Source organism: Budorcas taxicolor, chromosome 20 (genome assembly GCF_023091745.1).
Source record: "Budorcas taxicolor isolate Tak-1 chromosome 20, Takin1.1, whole genome shotgun sequence".
Classification (NCBI taxonomy): domain Eukaryota; kingdom Metazoa; phylum Chordata; class Mammalia; order Artiodactyla; family Bovidae; genus Budorcas; species Budorcas taxicolor.
Window position 1 is genome coordinate 68,256,007 of NC_068929.1, and position 19,226 is coordinate 68,275,232.

Below are 19,226 nucleotides of genomic sequence, written 5' to 3' on the forward strand. Positions count from 1 at the left end.
CTGTGTCGTCTTCTTACTTGACTCTCAGCAGCAAAGGCTCCCCCTTGAGACAGTGTCCCCTGGGCCGAGGGACAAGCTCGCATCTTCCTCGGTGGCTGTCCTCCTCAAGGTCCCCTTTGTTTAGTCCACACTAGAGGCCAAGGGGCGTTTAGTCTGAGCCCTCATCTCAGACCAGCTTGAATGCTATCAACCTCACTTCACGGATGTGAAAGAATGAAGCACCAGTGATGGTGAAGGGTTACTTCTGGGCTAACATTTTAAGATTTCAAGTACCAGTTATTCATATACTTGTACATGTATGTTTGTACACAGACTTCCCCTCCATTACTTTAGGGCTGCACTTAAAACTTCAGCCTAAATCTGACAGCACTCTCCTCTGCAAACAGAAGGAAGACCAAATACTTCACTAGAAGCTACATGAAAACAAAAACCAACACAACATCCAGGAGCTTGGTCGTTTCTGACCTAAAGCAGCTTCTTCTATCTTAGGAGTCGTTAATGGGTGGTGAAATCAACTTAGGAGCCAAAGTCAGCTTTCTTTAAAAATGATACAACGAACAAATAGACGTTATCAGAATGTATCACAGAGAGTAAGTCCAAAAAGTAAGTTCTGTTTTATAAACCTTTTCAATTATATTTATATGTACTCCAGGTCATTATGCCAATATTTCTTTTTCTGTGTCAGTTTTAGAAATCAAAAAAACCCAACCTGGTAACTTAACGGAACATTTTAAATCCCAGGAAGGGAAGTGTTAGGATAAAAAAAAAATAAGTGTAGTTTCTCATTTCAAAACTCCTTTTTAATTAGCAAACATTTTGAGTTCCATTAAAACAGTTCCTAAATTTTTTTTTCCCTATGGCAATCTTGGGTTTCTATAACGGATCTTGTCTCAAAAAGTAGATGAAACGTAAGAATGACTGCTGGCGTATGTCAACTTTGACATTACAAATTATGTCTTAAGAAAAAAATCCTAAATTCACATTCTCAGTGAAAAGTGAAAATGAAAGTTGCTCGGTCTGTGTCTGACTCTTTGGCAACCCCATGAGCTACACAGTCCATGGAATTCTAAAGGCCAGAATACTGGAGTGGGTAGCCTTTCCTTTCTCCAGGGGATCCTCCCAACCCAGCAATTGAACCCAGGTCTCCAGCATGGCAGGCAGATTAATTACCAGCTGAGCCACAAAGAAAGCCCAAGAATACTGGAGTGGGTAGCCTATCCCATCTCCAGAGGATCTTTCTGACCCAGGAATCAAACCGGGGTCTCCTGCATTGCAGGAGATTCTTTACCAACTGAGCTTGAGGGAAACCATTCTCAGAGTCAAAACCAAAGCTGTTTTCCTAGGTTGACTGCACAAATCACACGTTTAGTATTCACTGATCAAAATCAATTAAACAATGAATTAGGCATAGCAAAAACAAACACAGAAACCTAATTTAAAATAGCACAGAGCAGTTCATAATGCACAAGTTAATTTTCTTTTGGGATCTTAGTTCCCCAACCGGGGACTGAACCTATGCCCCCTGCAGTGGAAGTGTGGACCCAGGGAAGGCTACATGAGTTAATTTTCACTCTGTTTTCCTGATAACAACTTCCTGGCTATGGAGGGTACGTAAAAATAGTTTTAGAACTTATATTTCTATCCCTGTACTTGAGAATCAAATCTCCCACCCATACAGGTCCGGGTCGTTAACCAATGGGCCCCTGGATTCTTTAATGAACACCACCGACTGTCCCCACCCCCTGCACTCACCCACACACGTAGATGTAACCGCTCTCCCGGAGGAGGACCCCCACCACCTGCTTGCTGTGACGCTGGAGGCTGTCTTGCACATATCTGGCTGGGCCTTCCTCCTCCCCGACAGCAGCATCTCTTGAGAAGGAGACTTCCAAGTGAGTGAGCACTCCACACTTAAGGAAGTGTCTGAGCTCGTCTCTGAAACACAAATACGTAACGAGTCACTGGAAGATTCGTAATTTCAAGTTGGAGAAGCCTGAGATGACACCTGTAGAGCATGGCAGAGCCTTACAACACGAGGGCTGTCAAGTACCTGAACAAATAATCCCTCTCCTTGTGTCGGCAGCCAAAGAACAGCCACGTGGCTCCAAAGCGGCCCCCTGCGTGTCGTTCCCGGAGCTTCTCTCTAAGGGGACAAGAAAGCTGAGGCCTGGCAGAAAGAACAGGTAGCCGCAGTCTCTCTCTCTTCTTGCCTCTCCAGGCAGGTCTATAAAACCCAACTCTGCAGTCACTCAAAGTCCGTTTACTGACTTTACACTTCACTGTCCACAGGGTGAGTCGCCCACTCCAGCGCACACTAGAGAAAGTAAGTTTACCTCTGGGCTGAGACATCTATGACCTTTACATGACATCTCCAGAGCAAAGGTAATTCAAATGACCACACTGTGAAACCTCGACTAATTTCTACACTAAATACTAGCAACGATCTTATGACTAAAAACTCTCTTAGTGTACTAGAGAAGTGGCACAGGGCTTTAAAAGGCAGAACAGTCTGCTGCGCAATTTTCAGACGTGATTGACACGTCCCACTTTTTTGTTTTCTTAACAACAACAAAAAAGAAAACTACACAAAGATTTTGTCTGAAACGTATCACTCCACTACCTGGGGAACATTACATAAGAATTGCTATTTTACACATAGGGAGAGAAGCACAATTTTATTTGTATCAAATAATTATGCCCTGATATGAAGATACATGGATTAATGTTATTCTACTGAAAATTACTGGCGTTAGGGGTTTGACTTTGAAATGCTGGGTGTAATTGGGTCTTTGCGACGACCCAGTTAAGGAATAGATGGATGCTGGGAAACGTTGAGGGCAGGAGAAGGGGGCAACAGAAGATGAGGTGGTTGGGTGGCATCACTGACACAACGGACATGAGTTTGAGCAAACTGCAGGAGACAGTGAAGGACAGGGAGGCCTGGCGTGCTGCAGCCCATGGGGTTACGGAGAATCGGACACGGCTGAGCCACTGAACAACAACAACAAAGGAACAGATGGGGCAGCTGCACGTCAACACAGCATACAGATGTGCTTGAAATCTGTCCCCAGCACACACACTACAATCTACAGTTCAGGGCTGGGCGGTGGGGGAGTAAACACCACAGTAAAAACGCAAGTTCCAGCACAAACCAAAATCTCTAGACAATATATTCACTTTTCCCACAGTGACAAGCTATGCTAAGCCATCACACATTTCATAATAATTTTTTAAAATAAAAATTCTACAACTGAAGTCCAATATCCTAAAAACCCCAGAAGAAACAAAAAAAACGCTCTATTATACTCCCAGCCAGGTCCACGAGGGATACATACCTGTGTTGCAGGAAGCCAATGAAGGGGGCCACACCCGCTCCTGGACCCACCATTATGATGGGGACTGAAGGGTCATTTGGTAAGTGGAAAGAGTTTGTTGTTCGAGGAGAAATGAGTATCTGAAACATTAAGGCAATGCTCATTAAGTCTGAAAAAAACAGAACCTGAACAAAAGCATATAACCAAGGTGCTGTCTGCCAAGGAAATCAGAAAGTGAAACTTCCCCTTAATTTCATCACTTCCCCTTTCCCTTAGAAGCATCACAAAATTAAGTAGCAGCATTCAATCTTACTGAAACCACAAGCACATCTGTCAACACAGAGAAATAAACAAGTCTGTCTTGTAAATTGTTTTCTTACTAAATCAAAAGTATTTTTAAAATGACAGGGCTATTTCCGAGGTATAACACTGAATGAATAAATAAATAAATAAAGAGTTATTTTTCTAGGCCCAAAGTAGTGGGCAACCCATCATATGCATCATGAAGAAATACACACACAAGATGAAGACATGGTCCTTCGCATCAGGACATAAAGGGGCAATGCAGATGAATGCCAAGATGGGGAGAAGGGTTTAAGCGGAAACTAGGCAAGTGAGTGAGAAATGAAGGGGCTGCCCTAAGGATGCCAGGGCACCTCGTGGCCTCTGCTCCTGTGCATCCAGGGTTTGCTGCAAAGCTAGACTAATAAATGAGACACAGATAAAAATCTTTTTGCTACAATTTCAAAAGGGTTTTCTTCTAAACCATGTGCCAGGGACACTTACAAGGAATCAGCTTGTTAACGTACTTGACTCTCAGTTTCACTCTGCCATATGCTTCAGTTATGCTGAGTGATATTAACACTTAAGAATGACAGGAATCATCCCTACATTGCATACAGATATAATCGTATATATTTTAGCCTTTAATTCAAGGGAAGCTGTCTGAAGTTCATCCACAGGATAGGTACAGTAGTTTTTAAATGGAGAACTGGCAGAGTTGCGTCAAATGACTATTCCAGTTTTGGAGTGAAGCTGTGATGGATATTACATTAGCCTTATTCAACTGATTCATCCACCTAACAATTTTACTGAAGGTACTCAATATGACAAGCACTTAGGATGGAGAAATGAGCAAACCAAATCTATGTCAACGGGATGCATATTCTACTGTGTGAAAAAGACAACAAACAGACATTCATCTACAGAAAGACAGATAATAAGTAAGTCCCATGAAGCAGAATAAAACTGCTGAAGAAACCATACTCCCATGTTCCAGGGACGGCGAGGAGACGGGAGAGTACTAGTCGGCTCCTGCTGCTCACGGGACGCTCACCCTGTCTCGGCTCAGGGCGCCAGCTCTGCACCATGACCTCCTTCACCTGCATCCAAAGCCAAGGAGCATCCCTGACCTGAGTCATCCCATTCGAGGTCAGAAGGGAAGATGAGAGAGGCAAGCCGAGCAACTCCATTGGGCGCGGAGCTCCTGCTGAGACCTGGCACAAGCCTGGCCACTTGCCTTTCCCTGCGAGCCTGGTTACGTGGCCCAGCCACCCAGGAGCGGGAGGGGACGTCTACTCCCTGGGGGCAGGGGCATCTGTGAACCACAGGACCACCTACCAGTTGGGGTCAGTGCGTGGTGGATGGATCATGGACAAAATATGGTATTACATGGCAAGATGAAACTTAACTAGTTATAAATTACATCCTTTCTATCTGTACCTCCAGGGGCTCAAAACTGGGCAGTCAATAAAAATCTATTAAAATGGGGAAGGAGTAAGAGGAAAAAGGATAGGAGGAAAGAAAGACTTTGTGAGAGGCACCCACATTTGGTGTTTGTAATACAGGTGTTTCAATATGCCATTTTTAACTTTCTGGAGATCTGCTATTTTTATGAGACCATGAAGTGGCACGATACTTGCGTGTCAGTTCTATTACTATAGTATTTCTTTCCAAAAGAGAAGTTTCTTGGTTCTCAAAATTTTGTGGATGTAAGGAAACACATGTGGTATAACACCTGTTCCAGGGAGCAGACTGGGAAAACACCAAGTTCAAGGGCAATTTTAAGCCCCAGTCTTAAGCTCTCTCAAGTATATATCAGAAGTCTTAATTCCCCCAAGGGCTGTCAACTTTTTAATTTCAGTAACTTAGAACAACCGAACCAGGAGTAAGACATTACAAATGTCTTATTTTTCAAAACCACGGAAAAGACTTCATGATAAAGACTCAACTTCTTTTTTCGATTTCAACCATTCTTATGGGTGAGGAGGGAGAATGTAATTGTTCCCTTTGCATACGGTCTCAAATGAGATTTTTGACAAGTGTGAATCAAAATAGAAAACACAAAAGGTCTTCTGTTTATGAACGTGATGAGCAAGGAGCAAAGACTGTACTGTATACAATTCACACTTTACGCATCGAGGAAACACATGGACTGTTTGATACTAAGTGAAAATTATGTTCTAACTTTCCAAAAGACTAAAGCTCAAGTGTGGCATAGAGTTTCCTTTGAATGGTTTATTGGTAGCGAACTATGCAGGGGACATTTTCCAACTAAGCAATGAATGCTTCCAACATCACCAAAACTGCACTCTCCTCATACCTTGGGAGCCAGGGCTTTCTTGCCATCTGCACGGTTTGTACACGTGTACGGCTGAAGAATTGATTCAACCAAGGTGGCCAGCCAGCCCGTGCACACGCCTCTCCGAAGAACCACCTCCGTGGTGTTAGACAAAAACTCCACGATGTTAAAAATGAAATGAAGCTTCCCTGGGTGAAATAGACTTGAGCTGCAAAGACAGAGAGGCGAGTTTTTAAACTCCGCATCAGGACTAACACATACGGGCCAGACCAAGCCTTCTTTTACTGCACTGGGGGGTATTTCTGAGCGGGCACTAGTCACCTTCTCATTCTTCAGAGAACAGCTCTGCTGTTTACTGCAAAGTCAGCCCTGCCCCCAGCGTCCTGATATCACTCAGGACAGTTTCTGGTTACCTGTGTGCCCCCAAGACTAGATGAGATTTATACAGAACCCCTCCCTCTCCTCTTCCTCCTCCACCCCCAGCAAGGCGGCCAGGCACACCAGCAAGGCGGCCAGGCACACCAATAAGGCCGCAGGGGGAGGACTTGGAGACTCTCTAAGCGGGGACATGGTTCTGGACCGCAAGAGCCATGGAAGATGCCACGCCCTACGAACTCTGGGGGGACAGGAGGCCAAGCCTGCTTCTCTTCACTCCTTATCACATCTGCTACCGTCTTCCACAAATCTGGTAAGTTTTCAGTAAATGGACCTGTAGCTAGCAAGGATTTGAAAGTCGGAGTTTCATTGTATTTTAGGAGAAAGATGCTATGTATTACGTTAATAAGCATCAGTACCTTGCACACGAGTATAGTCTGGGTTGGAGCTTAGGAAGATGTTCTAGAAAAAAGCAAAAACAGGCAACTATTAATTCACTCCTACTGAAAATAAAGTATATGTATACATGTAAACTACATGTAAAGGTCTGACTTTTAAGTGTTCTCTTATTTAGAATATTCAAAACAACTGTTGCTTCAGTTTTCATCATACTTTTAAGTACCTATTCATTCACTGTGGGTAAGCAGACCATTACTAGACGCCACATCCAAATCTTAAAGACCAAACAGAATCCGTTTCCTTAATGTGAAGTCAGTATTTCTATCTAAAGGCTGTTTGGTTTTTTAAAACCAGCAAACAGGAGTAAGAGTAAGGTCCACAAATGTTTTCTGGGGTGTCTCCAGAGTTTTCAGACTTGAAATAAAATCGTGACTCAAAGATGATTAGACTGTGGAAAATACATAGGCTGAAAATATTTTTCCTTCTTGTATTTATAGGGTTATAACAAAAAACTGGAGTGTAACGGTGGACATTCTTAAATCAAGTTACCCAGAAATCCAGTGATTTCAAGACACATAGGTACTCTTCCAAAAGGAGACTAACAGTCAATATTTGAACTGTCCACTAATAAAACTCTGGAAGTGTTTGTGTTCAGTATGTTATCATTTTGATAGTTATTTAGCAAAAATTTGGAAAGCCCTTTCTGAAATGTCTTACAGTTGCAATGTCAGAATAAGATTTAAGAGAGGGCTCAACACTAACCCCTAGGTGCACTAAGTTTTCTCATAGAAATTAGGAAATAATTGAAGTTTCTCTAAGTCTCAATTATAGAAACTTCTAGTTTATAAGCTAAAGCGTCAATATTTTGGTCACCTGATGTGAAGAGCCAACTCATTAGAAAAGACCCTGATGTTGGGAAAGCTTGAAGGCAGGAGGAGAAGGGGATGACAGAGCATGAGATGGTTGGATGGCATCAGCATCTCAATGGACATGAGTCTGGGTAAACTCTGGGAGGTGGTGATGGACAGGGAGGCCTGGCGTGCTGCAGTCCATGGGGTAGCAAAGAGTTGGACACGACTGAGGGACTGAACTGAACTGAACTATTAACTCAAAAGAAAGACGGTAAGAGTGTTCATCTGAACAGGAAAATGGGAAGAGCAGCCTCACCACTTGGAGGAGGACAGAGAACACTAAGAAGTAAAAACGGAAGGCAAGCCTGACTTGTCACAGAGCCTGACTTGTCACAGAGCCTGACTTGTCAAGGAGCCTGACTTGTAAAGGCCTGACTTGTCAAGGAGCCTGACTTGTAAAGGCCTGACTTGTCAAGCAGTGCCCTTCACTGTACTCGCCATCAGAAGGGGCCTTGCTGGCCTAACAGCACAAAGTACAGTACACGTTTTCCTGTCACTATTTGTCACTCCAGGAAAACAGACAGGAGATGACAAAAGTGCAAGCATAGAAAGTATTAGATAACAAAGGTTTTAAAATCCTGTAAACGCTTACAGTCACCATCCCTGGTAAATGTCTCCAAGTCCGGACACCAGGTCCTTAAAGGAAGATCTGAAACTCTCTTCTGCTGGAGTACAAGGACCAGAAGACATGATCAGGGCAAAAACCAGGGTAACCTTCCATCTGGATGCCTGTCTCCCCAAGTCCACACTTGGAGGCACTGAGTAAAGCCACTGTTTATGCGGGGCCAGCACGAGGAGACCCTCGGGCTCTTGAACCAGAATCTGGACCTGCCCAGGTGGGACACTTCTGAATCCTGCTCAGAGGGCACACTTCATCATACTCCGTCAATTATCACTATCGTTGAAAAAGATACTTTTCTTGGAAAGTTCATTTTTAGATAAAATTTGGCTAAGTGCTTTCTGAAAAACAGATTCTAGGCTAAAGGCTGAGCGAAAAAAAGAGAATTATAACTGATTCTATTAATGGAGAAAGACTCTGCTGCTGGGAAAGACTGAGGGCAGGAGAAGGGGACAACGGAGTATGAGATGGTTGGATGGCATCACTGACTCAATGGACATGAATCTGAGCAAACTCCAGGAGACAGTGAAGGACAGGGAAGCCTGGTGTGCTGCAGTCCATGGGGCTGCAAAGAGTCAGACACCTCTTAGCGACTGAATGCCAACAATGATACTGAGAGAGCAGATGGCAGTGGCAATGGTAGGAAAGAAAACTGGAAAAGCAACAAAACAAAACAAAACGGGAGAGATTCTCTGGCCTCAGGAAGGCAGTTCAGCTGGGTAAGGCCCCAGGAAGCCCAGCTGTGACTCGCTTGCATACTGACCAGTATGGAGACGTGCCCCCACAGGCCTGCAGGAACTCGAGGTGTCCTTAGCACAGAGGGGCTGCCCGGGGAGGGGGGCTGTGACGCCGGTCACTCACCGAGCAGGAGGCCGAGCGGAGGCTGGCAGGACGGGAAGGCCCGCAGCAGGTCGGACAGGCAGGCGCCGGCGTCCCTGACGAAGCGGGAGTAGTCGGCCGCCCCCTGCCGGCTGCACAGCTCCTGCAGCCGCCGCCTCTCCACACTGTCGCCTGTGTGGTCCACAAGGGCGCGCAGGAATGCCTGTGGCCGAGAAACCAACAAGTCACCACGCGCTCTGTGGTCACAGCGTCAGAATGCGGGGTTGGTGTCCACCTGGGACGCGCCCAACTATAAAGAAAAAGGGAGTGTGGCCACCAGGAGTGTGGCCGGGAAAAGGGCATTTTGTTTCATATTTGCTCTGATGGCAGCCTGTCAAAGTGGGAAGACCCACTTTTATTTTTTGGTCACCTTCCCTGTATCTTAAACTGACCTAATCAGTCATAAGGATGGTCTCAAATTACATGACAGGTATATGTGAGTAAGCAGGAAGTCAAGTCTCCCAAGCAAACTTTTTTTTTTTAATATTTATTTATGCAGCATCTAGTTCCCCAGGCATGTGGGATTTTAGTTCCCTGACCAGAGATCAAACCAGGGCCCCTGCATTGGGAGCCCAGAGTCTCAGCCACCAGACCACCAAGGAAGTCCCTCATTAACCAAACATTTTTATCTCAGGACACAATACCTGTTCCTGTCTTAGCTGATGACTATAACCTGGATTTCGACACTTATTTGACCACCATTAAGGGCTTTTTCTGACAGGCACTGGGTACAAGAGGACACCTAACTTGCCCAAAAGGCTTCACAGGAGAGTGGGAGCAACAACGCTACCTGCGACGGGAGTGGGCACCACGACATCCACGGCCCCTGCACCCGCAGGCCCGGAGCACGACATCCACGGCCCCTGCACCCGCAGGCCCGGACGCCCTTGACGGGGACGGCGAGGGCGAGAGCACATCCCCGCGGGGCCGCGGGTCTCCACTGACTAGCCAAGAATCCCTGCCCAACCTACCCAGAGACCCACCAGCTACAGGAGCTTACCAAGAACACTTCCAGCCAAACTTTCTCAAGTCAATACACTCTCCTAAATTACAGGCTAAAACAGTAGCATATTTCTCACTTTACACTTAACAGAAAATTCACAGTACTAACAAAGGAAATACTGTATTATGTAGAGAACAAGTTGACAAACATGACTAAAACTTAAATTCTAAATATTTTTAACACAGTAATTGTACTCCAAGGAATTTATTTTTAAAAGAAAATTCAGACAGGTGTATACAGATGCAAACAGAAGGCTGACCTAAGTGGATTTTTAATAGTGAAAAACTGGAAACAATGGACTGTCCTTAAATCAACCATTATTGCATCTTTTAGTAAGATCTCCAGTATGTTTCCATGTTGGGATATGCAAACTCATGATTTCCTTTTTTAAAAAAAGGCAGGTTACAGAACAGCGTATATACTAGCAACACAAATCCAAATGTTAACTGCCCTGTGACAGCGGCTCAGTCGAGCCTGACTCTACAACTCCACGGACCACAGCCCGCCAGGCTCCTCTGTCCTTGGGACTCTCCAGGCAGAACTGGAGTGGCTTGCCCCTTCCTTCTCCAGGGGTCCCGACCCAGGGACTGAACCCAGACCTCCAGCTTTGCAGGCAGATTCTCTACTGAGCCACCAAGGGAAGCCCTGTTAACTGCAAGGGTCTAATTACAAAGCACTTTTGCTTCCCCAATTACTTTTGTGTCCAGACTTTTTACAAGTGTACTGCTTTTGCCATAAGCAAAAATACATTTTTAAATATATACACTGTGAAGTTTTCAGAAATGGTAGAGTTGAACAGAAATTGTGAAATTATGCAGGAAATTTTCATCACGGTGCCTCATAAATTTACTCAAATTATACCTAGGACTAAGTCTCTCTATTGAGTTCACTTCCTGAAGACACCAAATGCAGTCAGCACCTCAATAAAACAGAATGAGCACTGCAGCATGGACAGTGTAGCGTAGTCACGCTTTTATTCATCGGCAATACAAGTTCCGTAAAACAGCTTGCGAAGTGCACCCACTAACAGCCACTAACAGGGCCCGAAAAGCAGCGGCAACGCTGGCGTGGCGCTGACACCCGGCGGACCAACCCGTCTCGACGGCAATGCGACCCGCGCCTTTCCCTCGAGAATCCTGACGCAATAAATTAACCGCCGACTCTCACACGAAAAGGGGTCTTCCCAACCCGACATGAGTGACAGGTGAGGGGAAAGCCTCACTCCCCAAGCCTCCCGGCAACCAGAGAAAACGCGTCCGTGCACAGCTGGGAAACCCATGTCATCGAGGGCCGCTTTCATCGCTGGTTGACGCGCAACATCGAGTTAGCGTCTAGTAAAACAAGATTAAGGAAAAGCCCTACTTGAAATTCTCGTTTCAGAAGAAAAGGTAACATTTCAATACAAGAGCAATTTAAAAATATTTGTCCATGACGTCACAGAGACACAGCATGGCTTGGGAACTATTCTGAACACAGGCTATGAAGACCACATTTTCTAGGCCTTCAAATGATTTAATAAGCTCTATAGAGAGATAAGCATATTTTTAAGTAGGTACCAAAAGTACTTTAAAAAAACAGTACCTTCTTGGGAACGGCTCGTATTTCGAGGCACCAGGTGAGAAGGAACTGGAGAGAACACCTCTCAGGTACGTGATGGGGCAAGGCTGCGCCTGTCCAGGGAGACAGGGAAGAGTTCACAACACAGAAAATAGAGATGTTTCCAACCCCTAGAAACATAACAGCTGTAATCTTTTACATTATAGTGCTATCAAAGTACAATATGACTTTGGCCAACATTTATTCAGTCAAAAGATTTCCTCAGCAAAAATGTGAAAGAAAAATCCACTTTACAAAAACAATTTTATTAATTCAACAGTATTACTGAATCAGCCATACCTATGAAATCTAGGTTTACCAAACAAAAGGAAGGGACATTATCTAACACCAAGGAACAAAAAAGCCCAGGAATCGAACTGGGGTCTCCCGCATTGCAGGTGGATTCTTTACCAACCGAGCTATCAGGGAAGCCCCTTCAAAAGATGGCAGTGGCCCCAAAACACTACCTGTCTTCCTCAGAAAGAATTTTAGAGCTGCCTGAGCTCTAGTTCCAGATCACAAGCAAATCACTGAAAAATAATTTCCTTTAATCGTGGAAAATGCAACTATTTTCATGTATTAAATAAGCAATAACAAATAGGCCATGAGACACAAACATAAAACAACTACCTCTTTTTCTGGCCACATCGTGCAGTTTGTGGGATGTTCTCCCACCAGGAATTAAACCCGGGCCCCAGACCTGAAAGCCTGGAGCCCTAACCACCAGGGAACTCTCAACAAAAAGCAGTTTTTAAAACAGATTCATATAGTATAGCTTTTCTGCATGACAACTCTAGTGTGCTGAGAAACAAGGCAGTGCTGACTGAGAAGAAGCAAGCTGACACACTGGCTCAGCTGGCCATCCCGCTGCACTGAGACCACAGTTACCCTGACACACTGGCTCAGCTGGCCATCCCGCTGCACTGAGACCACCGTTACCCTGACACACTGGCTCAGCTGGCCATCCCGCTGCACTGAGACCACAGTGACCCTGACACACTGGCTCAGCTGGCCATCCCGCTGCACTGAGACCACAGTGACCCTGACACACTGGCTCAGCTGGCCATCCCGCTGCACTGAGACCACAGTTACCCCGACACACTGGCTCAGCTAACCATCCTGCTGCTCTGAGACCACAGTTACACCATCTTTGTGCTTCCCCGTTTGCTGTAAGCTTGCTGATGTCTAGAGTTCTGGAAAAGCTGATTCTTCAACTTCATTTTTAATGTCTGTAAGCATCCGATAAGCACAAACTCTATCACCACCTCATTCAGGATAACTGACTCGCCCAGGGCACCTGCGGTGGACGCTAAGGACTCCCACCCAAAACCAGCGAGCGCCTATGTCCCACACTCAGGCACCCGTGCAGACTCGCCCTGTCACCCCCGTGCCTCCAGGGACGTCCGGAGCAATAAGACACAGGGCTGCACCTTTCTTCCTCGTGTCTGCCTTAATCGTCATGGCGACACGGTGCTCTCTCCTGTCTGCGAGCTGCAGTCTCTGCAGCAGGAACTGCACTTCAGAGTCGCTGTTGGGACAGATCACGTTGAAGGCATCTCCAGGCTGGTAGGAAAAATCTGTTTTCTAGAGAAGAACCGACACGAAATAAAAAAATGCCACATGAGTTAAGAGTTTTAGCTGTGGGGCAACCAACACAGTTTTTCTTAGCAATTAGAATTATTTTGTTTCTAACAAGTAAGACCAATTAACTAAACAAGCATACTTTTATTAGAGCTATTTTTTAAAAAGAAATTCTGTAATTATATAATATTTTGCTTTATATCAAGTATTCACAGACTAGAAATTAAGACCTGCCTCTTTTGGAGATTAAGGTGTCCCAGTATGTAGTGTTTTTAATAATCCATGTAAAAACCCTCTTTTGAAAGCATAACACACACTTTAGGAGCAAAGAAACGCCTCTTCAGTGGTCTCTCCTTACTCCTTTCCTTCGGAGAGGAACGAGGTGGGGGAGGCCACTTTTCTCCCTTTAGTGACGTGCAACATTAAAGCGCCTGGCTCAGTCCTGGCTGTGCACAAACCCGGGCTCCACGTGGAGCCCCCTCCCACAGCAGGTGTACGCACTCTGCACAGAGTGGGGTGGGGGTGTGAAGGGCTCTGGGAACGGGTCTCTGACCACACATGCTCACACCCCTAGCCTGTGAGGGACACAGACACAGACCGGACCCACCAGTATGCCAAACCTCACCTCTTTATGACAAAAGTGTGTAACAGAAGTGAAATGCTTTCGCATATACAGGATATTTAACAGTGGGGATAAAAATGTTCAAAAGAAAATGGAATTACTCAATAGTATGACAGTCCCTTGGATTGCAAGGAGATCAAACCAGTCAATCTGAAAGGAACTCAACCCTGAATATTCACTTGCAAGGACTGATGCTGAAGTTCCAATACTTTGGCCACCTGATACGAAGAGTCGACTCATTGGAAAGGACCTGGATGCTAAGAAAGATCAAAGGCAAAAGGAGAAGGGGGCAGCAGAGGATGAAATGGCTAAAGAGCATCACCAACCAACTCAATGGACATGGTTTGATCAAACTCCAGGAGACAGTGAAGGACAGGGAAGCCCGGCACACTGCAGTCCATGGGGTCGCAAAGAGTCGGACACGGCTCAGTGACTGAACAGGACAATAGTATGTAAGCAAAACCATCTAGTTTTGATGCCTGCCGTATTTCTTTTTTTCTATTAGAAATTCAACTAAACCTCCACCAACAGCCCTGACACACTCTCTTCTGAAAGTCCAGCCCACTGAGCTCCATGGGACCCTCATCCAGCGCTGAGCTGCACGACTGTGAGGAGGTCCAGTCACGGCTTCCCACCTGAGGCCAGCAGCTGGGGCAGGGGCTGGGGGAGGCTTACGGATGGGGCTCCGAGAGCCAGCACAGATACCTCCTAAAACTGTGGGCAAAATGCTTATATATAATCATTATTCTGAAGAGGGGGTCCATGATTTCTCCCAGATTCTCAAAGGAACAAGGACTGCCACTCTGAGAAGTGACCGTCACAGGACAAGCTAGCCTGGGCTTGACTTCCCTGGCCGCTGACCTCAGCTTCCTTGCCTGGGGCTCCTATATGCCAGTGCTGTGCTGATTCCATTATTCTTTCGTGGCTTAATGAGTAAGGCAACAAAACTACTCTCTCCAAGTGGAATCACCTCCAGACACTCCTCATTTCAGCCCCTCCCTGAAGTGAAAAGAAAACAGAGATGAGACGGAGAGACAAAATGACGGGTGAGGAATACACACGACAGGCCAGGTGGGTGGCCGCTGTCCAGATGCCGCCTCCTCCTCCTCCGGCGCGTCTGGGTGAGGACACACCACGGGCGAGCCTCCGCACCGACTGGCGGCATCATGTGCTCAGAAACACATTCTGGAACTTACCGAGATGTCCAATTCTATCAGAAGAGTGGTTTTTACGGCATCATTTGCAGTCAGCTGAACTGCCTTTGAAATTGGAACGTGAAACACTGGATCCGCCGAACTCACAGGTGCGTGGCTTTCCTCCTTGAGAAAGAAACGTGATAAAGTGCTATGGAACGCGATTTTCAACTGCACTTACCACTGCTTCACTTAGCAGCAAAGGCAGAGCTACAGGATCTCTCAACATTCCCTGATGAGATTTCAGAATTCTTCTCTAAGGTAAACGGCTACAAACAGGCCTCTCGGTCTTTCAGAAGAGAAGCTCATCTATATTTTAAACTCCTTGTCTACTAGACTTTAAAATTTCTGAGATTTTATGGAAAACATCAGATACTAGCACTTTCCACGGAAAAGTCTAACAGTCTTCCTAATGAACTATGCAAAAAGAGTGTGTGTGCCCATTTCAGAAGGAGATTCTAAAGGAGTAACAGATGTTTACAGCCGGAAGCTGCCTGCACAGATGGTGACAAGAGCCCAGAGCAGCGGGCGGTGCTGTTCCGCAGAGCTCTCTGGACGGCGGGGATGCTCCACGACCTCACTGGCCGGTACCTGAGCCCTGAGCCCTGAGCCCTGAGCCCTGAGCCCTGGAAACATGGCTGGTGTGACTCAAGAACTGAATTATTAATTTTCATTAATTAATAGTAGCCACACAGAGATAAAATTAGACAAAACAGGCCTTGGGAAACTAGAAAGAAACCCAAATCTTGGTCCTGCCTCACCAGATTCATAACTTGATGCTTCTAAGTTCTAATAAAAATAGAAACTTACATCTCAGAAAGTGCTGGTCAGTTAGCTGTGGATGAGTGGCTGCGTGGGAAGGCCGTGGAAGCCCAGGGCTGAGGGTCTGAGAGTTGTGGTGACGGGGACATAGCCTTTGGCAAGGCTGCCAACAGCGCTCACAGTGGGGCCCCAGACCCTCGCCGGCACCTCCGAGGATCCTCTGAGCACTCAAGGTCACACCTCCATCTAGAGGCCGCCCATAGCCAACGACATCAACGACTGTAAAGGCCCAGCCCCTATGCACAACCCAGGACAACCCTGAAGGCCTGCAGCTCAGCTTCTCCTGTGCCCTATCTGGCTCTTGCCCCCTGACATCCCGAGGTGAGGAGGAGGCCCAGAAGACCATCTCACAGTGATTCCAGGGAACCCAGCCTGGGACAGCCAGGGCCAGAGTGGCCCGAGAAAGTCGCTAAAATGGGCGTGTGGCGCTGGAGGGCTGCCCCGACCAGCAGTGAGAGCACACCTGGGGACACATGCTCAGGAACGAGGAGGGCGCGGCACGATCGGCCGCTGGGACTGGAGGCCTACGGCTAAGCTTCACCGACACTTTTGGAAAAAATGCAAAGAGCCAAGAATAATGAGGCAACAACTAAAATCTACCAGTGAAAGCCAGAGGACACTCTGAGTAGCTTACACATGAGCACTCACCTGCTGCAGCCTGAGGGCAGAGAAAGCCAGGGAAGGCTCGGCAGGGAAGAATGGGAGAGGGACACCTGGGTGAGCGTCTTCAGTCCCGAGATGAGCCCTGTGGCCCGCGGAAGGGGCTGCTCCTTCCCTAAGGGCAAGAGCTCCCTTCTCGCATTAACAAGAGCTCCCTTCTCGCATTAAGACGACGCAGAGACTCCACCCCGCACCCTATCTCTCCTCCTGGCTGCTGGACCAATAACTACAGTTAAGAAGCAACAGGCCTGGCTGCCCGTGCACTGGGCCAGCTCCAAAGAAGGCAGGACAGCACCATGCATCAGCAGAACACATGTGCCCCAGACAGGAGGCCGAGGTCCCGGGCCAGGCGGGGCAGGACACAGGTCTGGACGAAGGGCTTTCTAACTGGGATGCTCTCCTAGGACTCAGGCTTTCCTCACCCTGGCAGAGCCCCAGAGATGACGTAAACACACGGCCAGCAGGGCGACTAGAGCAAAGGAAAAGCGAAGTGGGGCAGAGATGCCAAGATGTTTGAAGACGGGATTGAAAAGCTCAGAGAAGAGGGCCGACCAGAGAGGACAAAGCCATGCAAGGCCACACCCACCAGCTGACAGATGCTCCCTGGAGCACCCAGAGACCACCTCACGGCCAAGGCCCACAGGACCGCGCTGGTCGGGGCAGCAGCGGCAAGCTCGCCCACTGACCAGCACTCACAGAGCAGGCGCCCCCACCCCCGGCACCAAGAACTGAGGGAGGTGGGAACACCTGGCCAGGAACACCAGGGAGGGGTGTGCACAAGGACCACAGTGAGTAGAAAAGCTGGGGGGCGGCCGAGGGCCCAACTCCCAGAAATAACAAGAATGATGGCACATGGCTTCCAGAGGCTCAAAATGAACAGGCAGCCGGCAAGGGCACTGGACCAGTCCTCATGAGGAAAAGAAACCAAGACACTATGAGCGGGAAGCTGTCCAAAGAAAGCTCCAGAGCCCCGTCCAGCTGCTGGACCTGGGTCAGCTGTCAGACCTGGAGCCCGCCCCCATGATGGCAGGAGCAGGCAGGCCCCAGGAGGAGCGACTCCGCGAGGCACAGAGACCGCACTTGCCGATGCCACCCCCAGGGGTAAACGAGCACTGGACTCAGGGACAGAGGGGAGAGGGCAGTGCGGCTGGGGGCCCACACAGCCCCAAGGCCTGAGGCCGGGCGTGGCTGGAGTCCAGGGGTAAACAAGCACTGGACTCAGGGACGGTGGGGAGAGGGCAGGTGCAGCTGGGGGCCCACACAGCCCCGAGGTCTGCGGCCGGGGGTGACCGGAGTCCTGGCTCAAGTCTGGCTCAAAGGGCCCAGCCAGTGGCTCACCTGGCGGTTAGCAGTGAAATCCTGGCCTGTGGGCTACGAGCCATCACAGTGGGGAGGGTCAAGAAGAAGCCTCTGAACCTGACACCTCCCTTTCTCCATCAAAATAAAAGATGAAAATTAGACTATACTAGGGAGAGTGACAGATATCAAAACAATCCTTAGAAAGCTGAAGGACACGGGAGGGTGTCTATCGTGGCTCCATGGAATTCACCCATCGCCCCCTGGAGAAACCAGACAGGTCCTGGGGGATGACCCTGAGCCAGCAGCAACCCAAACAAGCAGCAGCCCCAGCCGCGCCCGGGTGGATGGTTCTCTGATAGAGCAGTTAATGCAGCCTCTCGTGCAGGGCTCACCCAAGAGATGTGGCCAACGTGCTCTTTTCCATCTCCACCCACAGAGGACCAGACGTGCTCACAGGCACGTACTGTTTACCATTTTGCCCCAAAACCGTGATAACGCTCCTGCTCACTGGCACAAGATGGCGTGAGTAAATGGGGACCGTCTGGACACTCAGCAAACCTCACCCAGGCCCGGCGCGTCAACGCCTTCACGCCGGTGAGACGACGCTGGCGTCCCCACGGCCTGTGGAGACTCAGGACCCATGGTGCGGTCCGGCGTGTCAGGACGTCCCCTCCCGAGGGGAGGATGCACTCTCTCCTCCTGCCCTTCGCCGGGAGAGGTGCCTCCCACCTGGCAGGCCCCGGCAGCTCAGGGCCGCACACCCCACCCAGACACTGGGCGACACGGGAGGCCGCCAGGGCTGGGGGCCCGGGGCAGGGAAGGGCTCTGGGCAGGGCCCGAGACGCGCCCACCGAGGCCGTGCAGCGCATGGCCCACGGTCCAGGCAGCCCCACGGCGGCGGGGGCACCAGGGACGCGGAGATGGCGCTGGGGGGAGTGGGACCGGCTGTGGGCTCTGCGGGCTGCACGAAGCGCCGGCTTCCCAGGGGGCGCTAGCGGTCAAGAACCCACCAGCCAGAGCAGGAGACGACAGAGACGCGGTTTCGATCCCTGGGTCGGGAAGATCCCCAGGAGGAGGGCATAGCAACCCACTCCAGTATTCCTGCCTGGAGGAATAATCCCACGAAGGGGTGAGCCTGGTGGGCTACAGTACCTGGGGTCACCAAGAGTCGGACAGGATGGAAGTGACTGAGCGCGCGTGCACCGAAGCTCAGCTTCCGGCTCTGCCCAACCCGGCGCCATCACCCCCTCCCCCGCCCGCCCCGCTCCTCAAGGGGGTTATCTCAAGATGACGCCCTAAAACAGGAAACTTATTTTCCTCAATCCCTTATCCTCTAGGTATGTCCTTTAAACAGATTTACACAAGTTTCCGT

General features: G+C 48.4%; 1 protein-coding gene across 2 annotated transcripts in view; it reads right to left on the bottom strand.

The window, feature by feature from the left end:
* Window positions 1–19,226, bottom strand: part of MTRR (5-methyltetrahydrofolate-homocysteine methyltransferase reductase) — a 30,005-nt gene that overhangs the window by 1,391 nt on the left and 9,388 nt on the right. For both annotated transcript variants that reach the window (XM_052659183.1, XM_052659184.1), the window contains exons 6-14: window positions 15,077–15,199; window positions 13,108–13,261; window positions 11,663–11,751; window positions 9,061–9,241; window positions 6,690–6,732; window positions 5,917–6,103; window positions 3,336–3,454; window positions 2,051–2,143; window positions 1,753–1,935 (exon numbers count right to left, since the gene is read on the bottom strand). In XM_052659183.1, coding sequence (XP_052515143.1) covers window positions 1,753–1,935; window positions 2,051–2,143; window positions 3,336–3,454; window positions 5,917–6,103; window positions 6,690–6,732; window positions 9,061–9,241; window positions 11,663–11,751; window positions 13,108–13,261; window positions 15,077–15,199 — 1,172 coding nt within the window. The remainder of the gene's footprint in view (window positions 1–1,752; window positions 1,936–2,050; window positions 2,144–3,335; window positions 3,455–5,916; window positions 6,104–6,689; window positions 6,733–9,060; window positions 9,242–11,662; window positions 11,752–13,107; window positions 13,262–15,076; window positions 15,200–19,226) is intronic.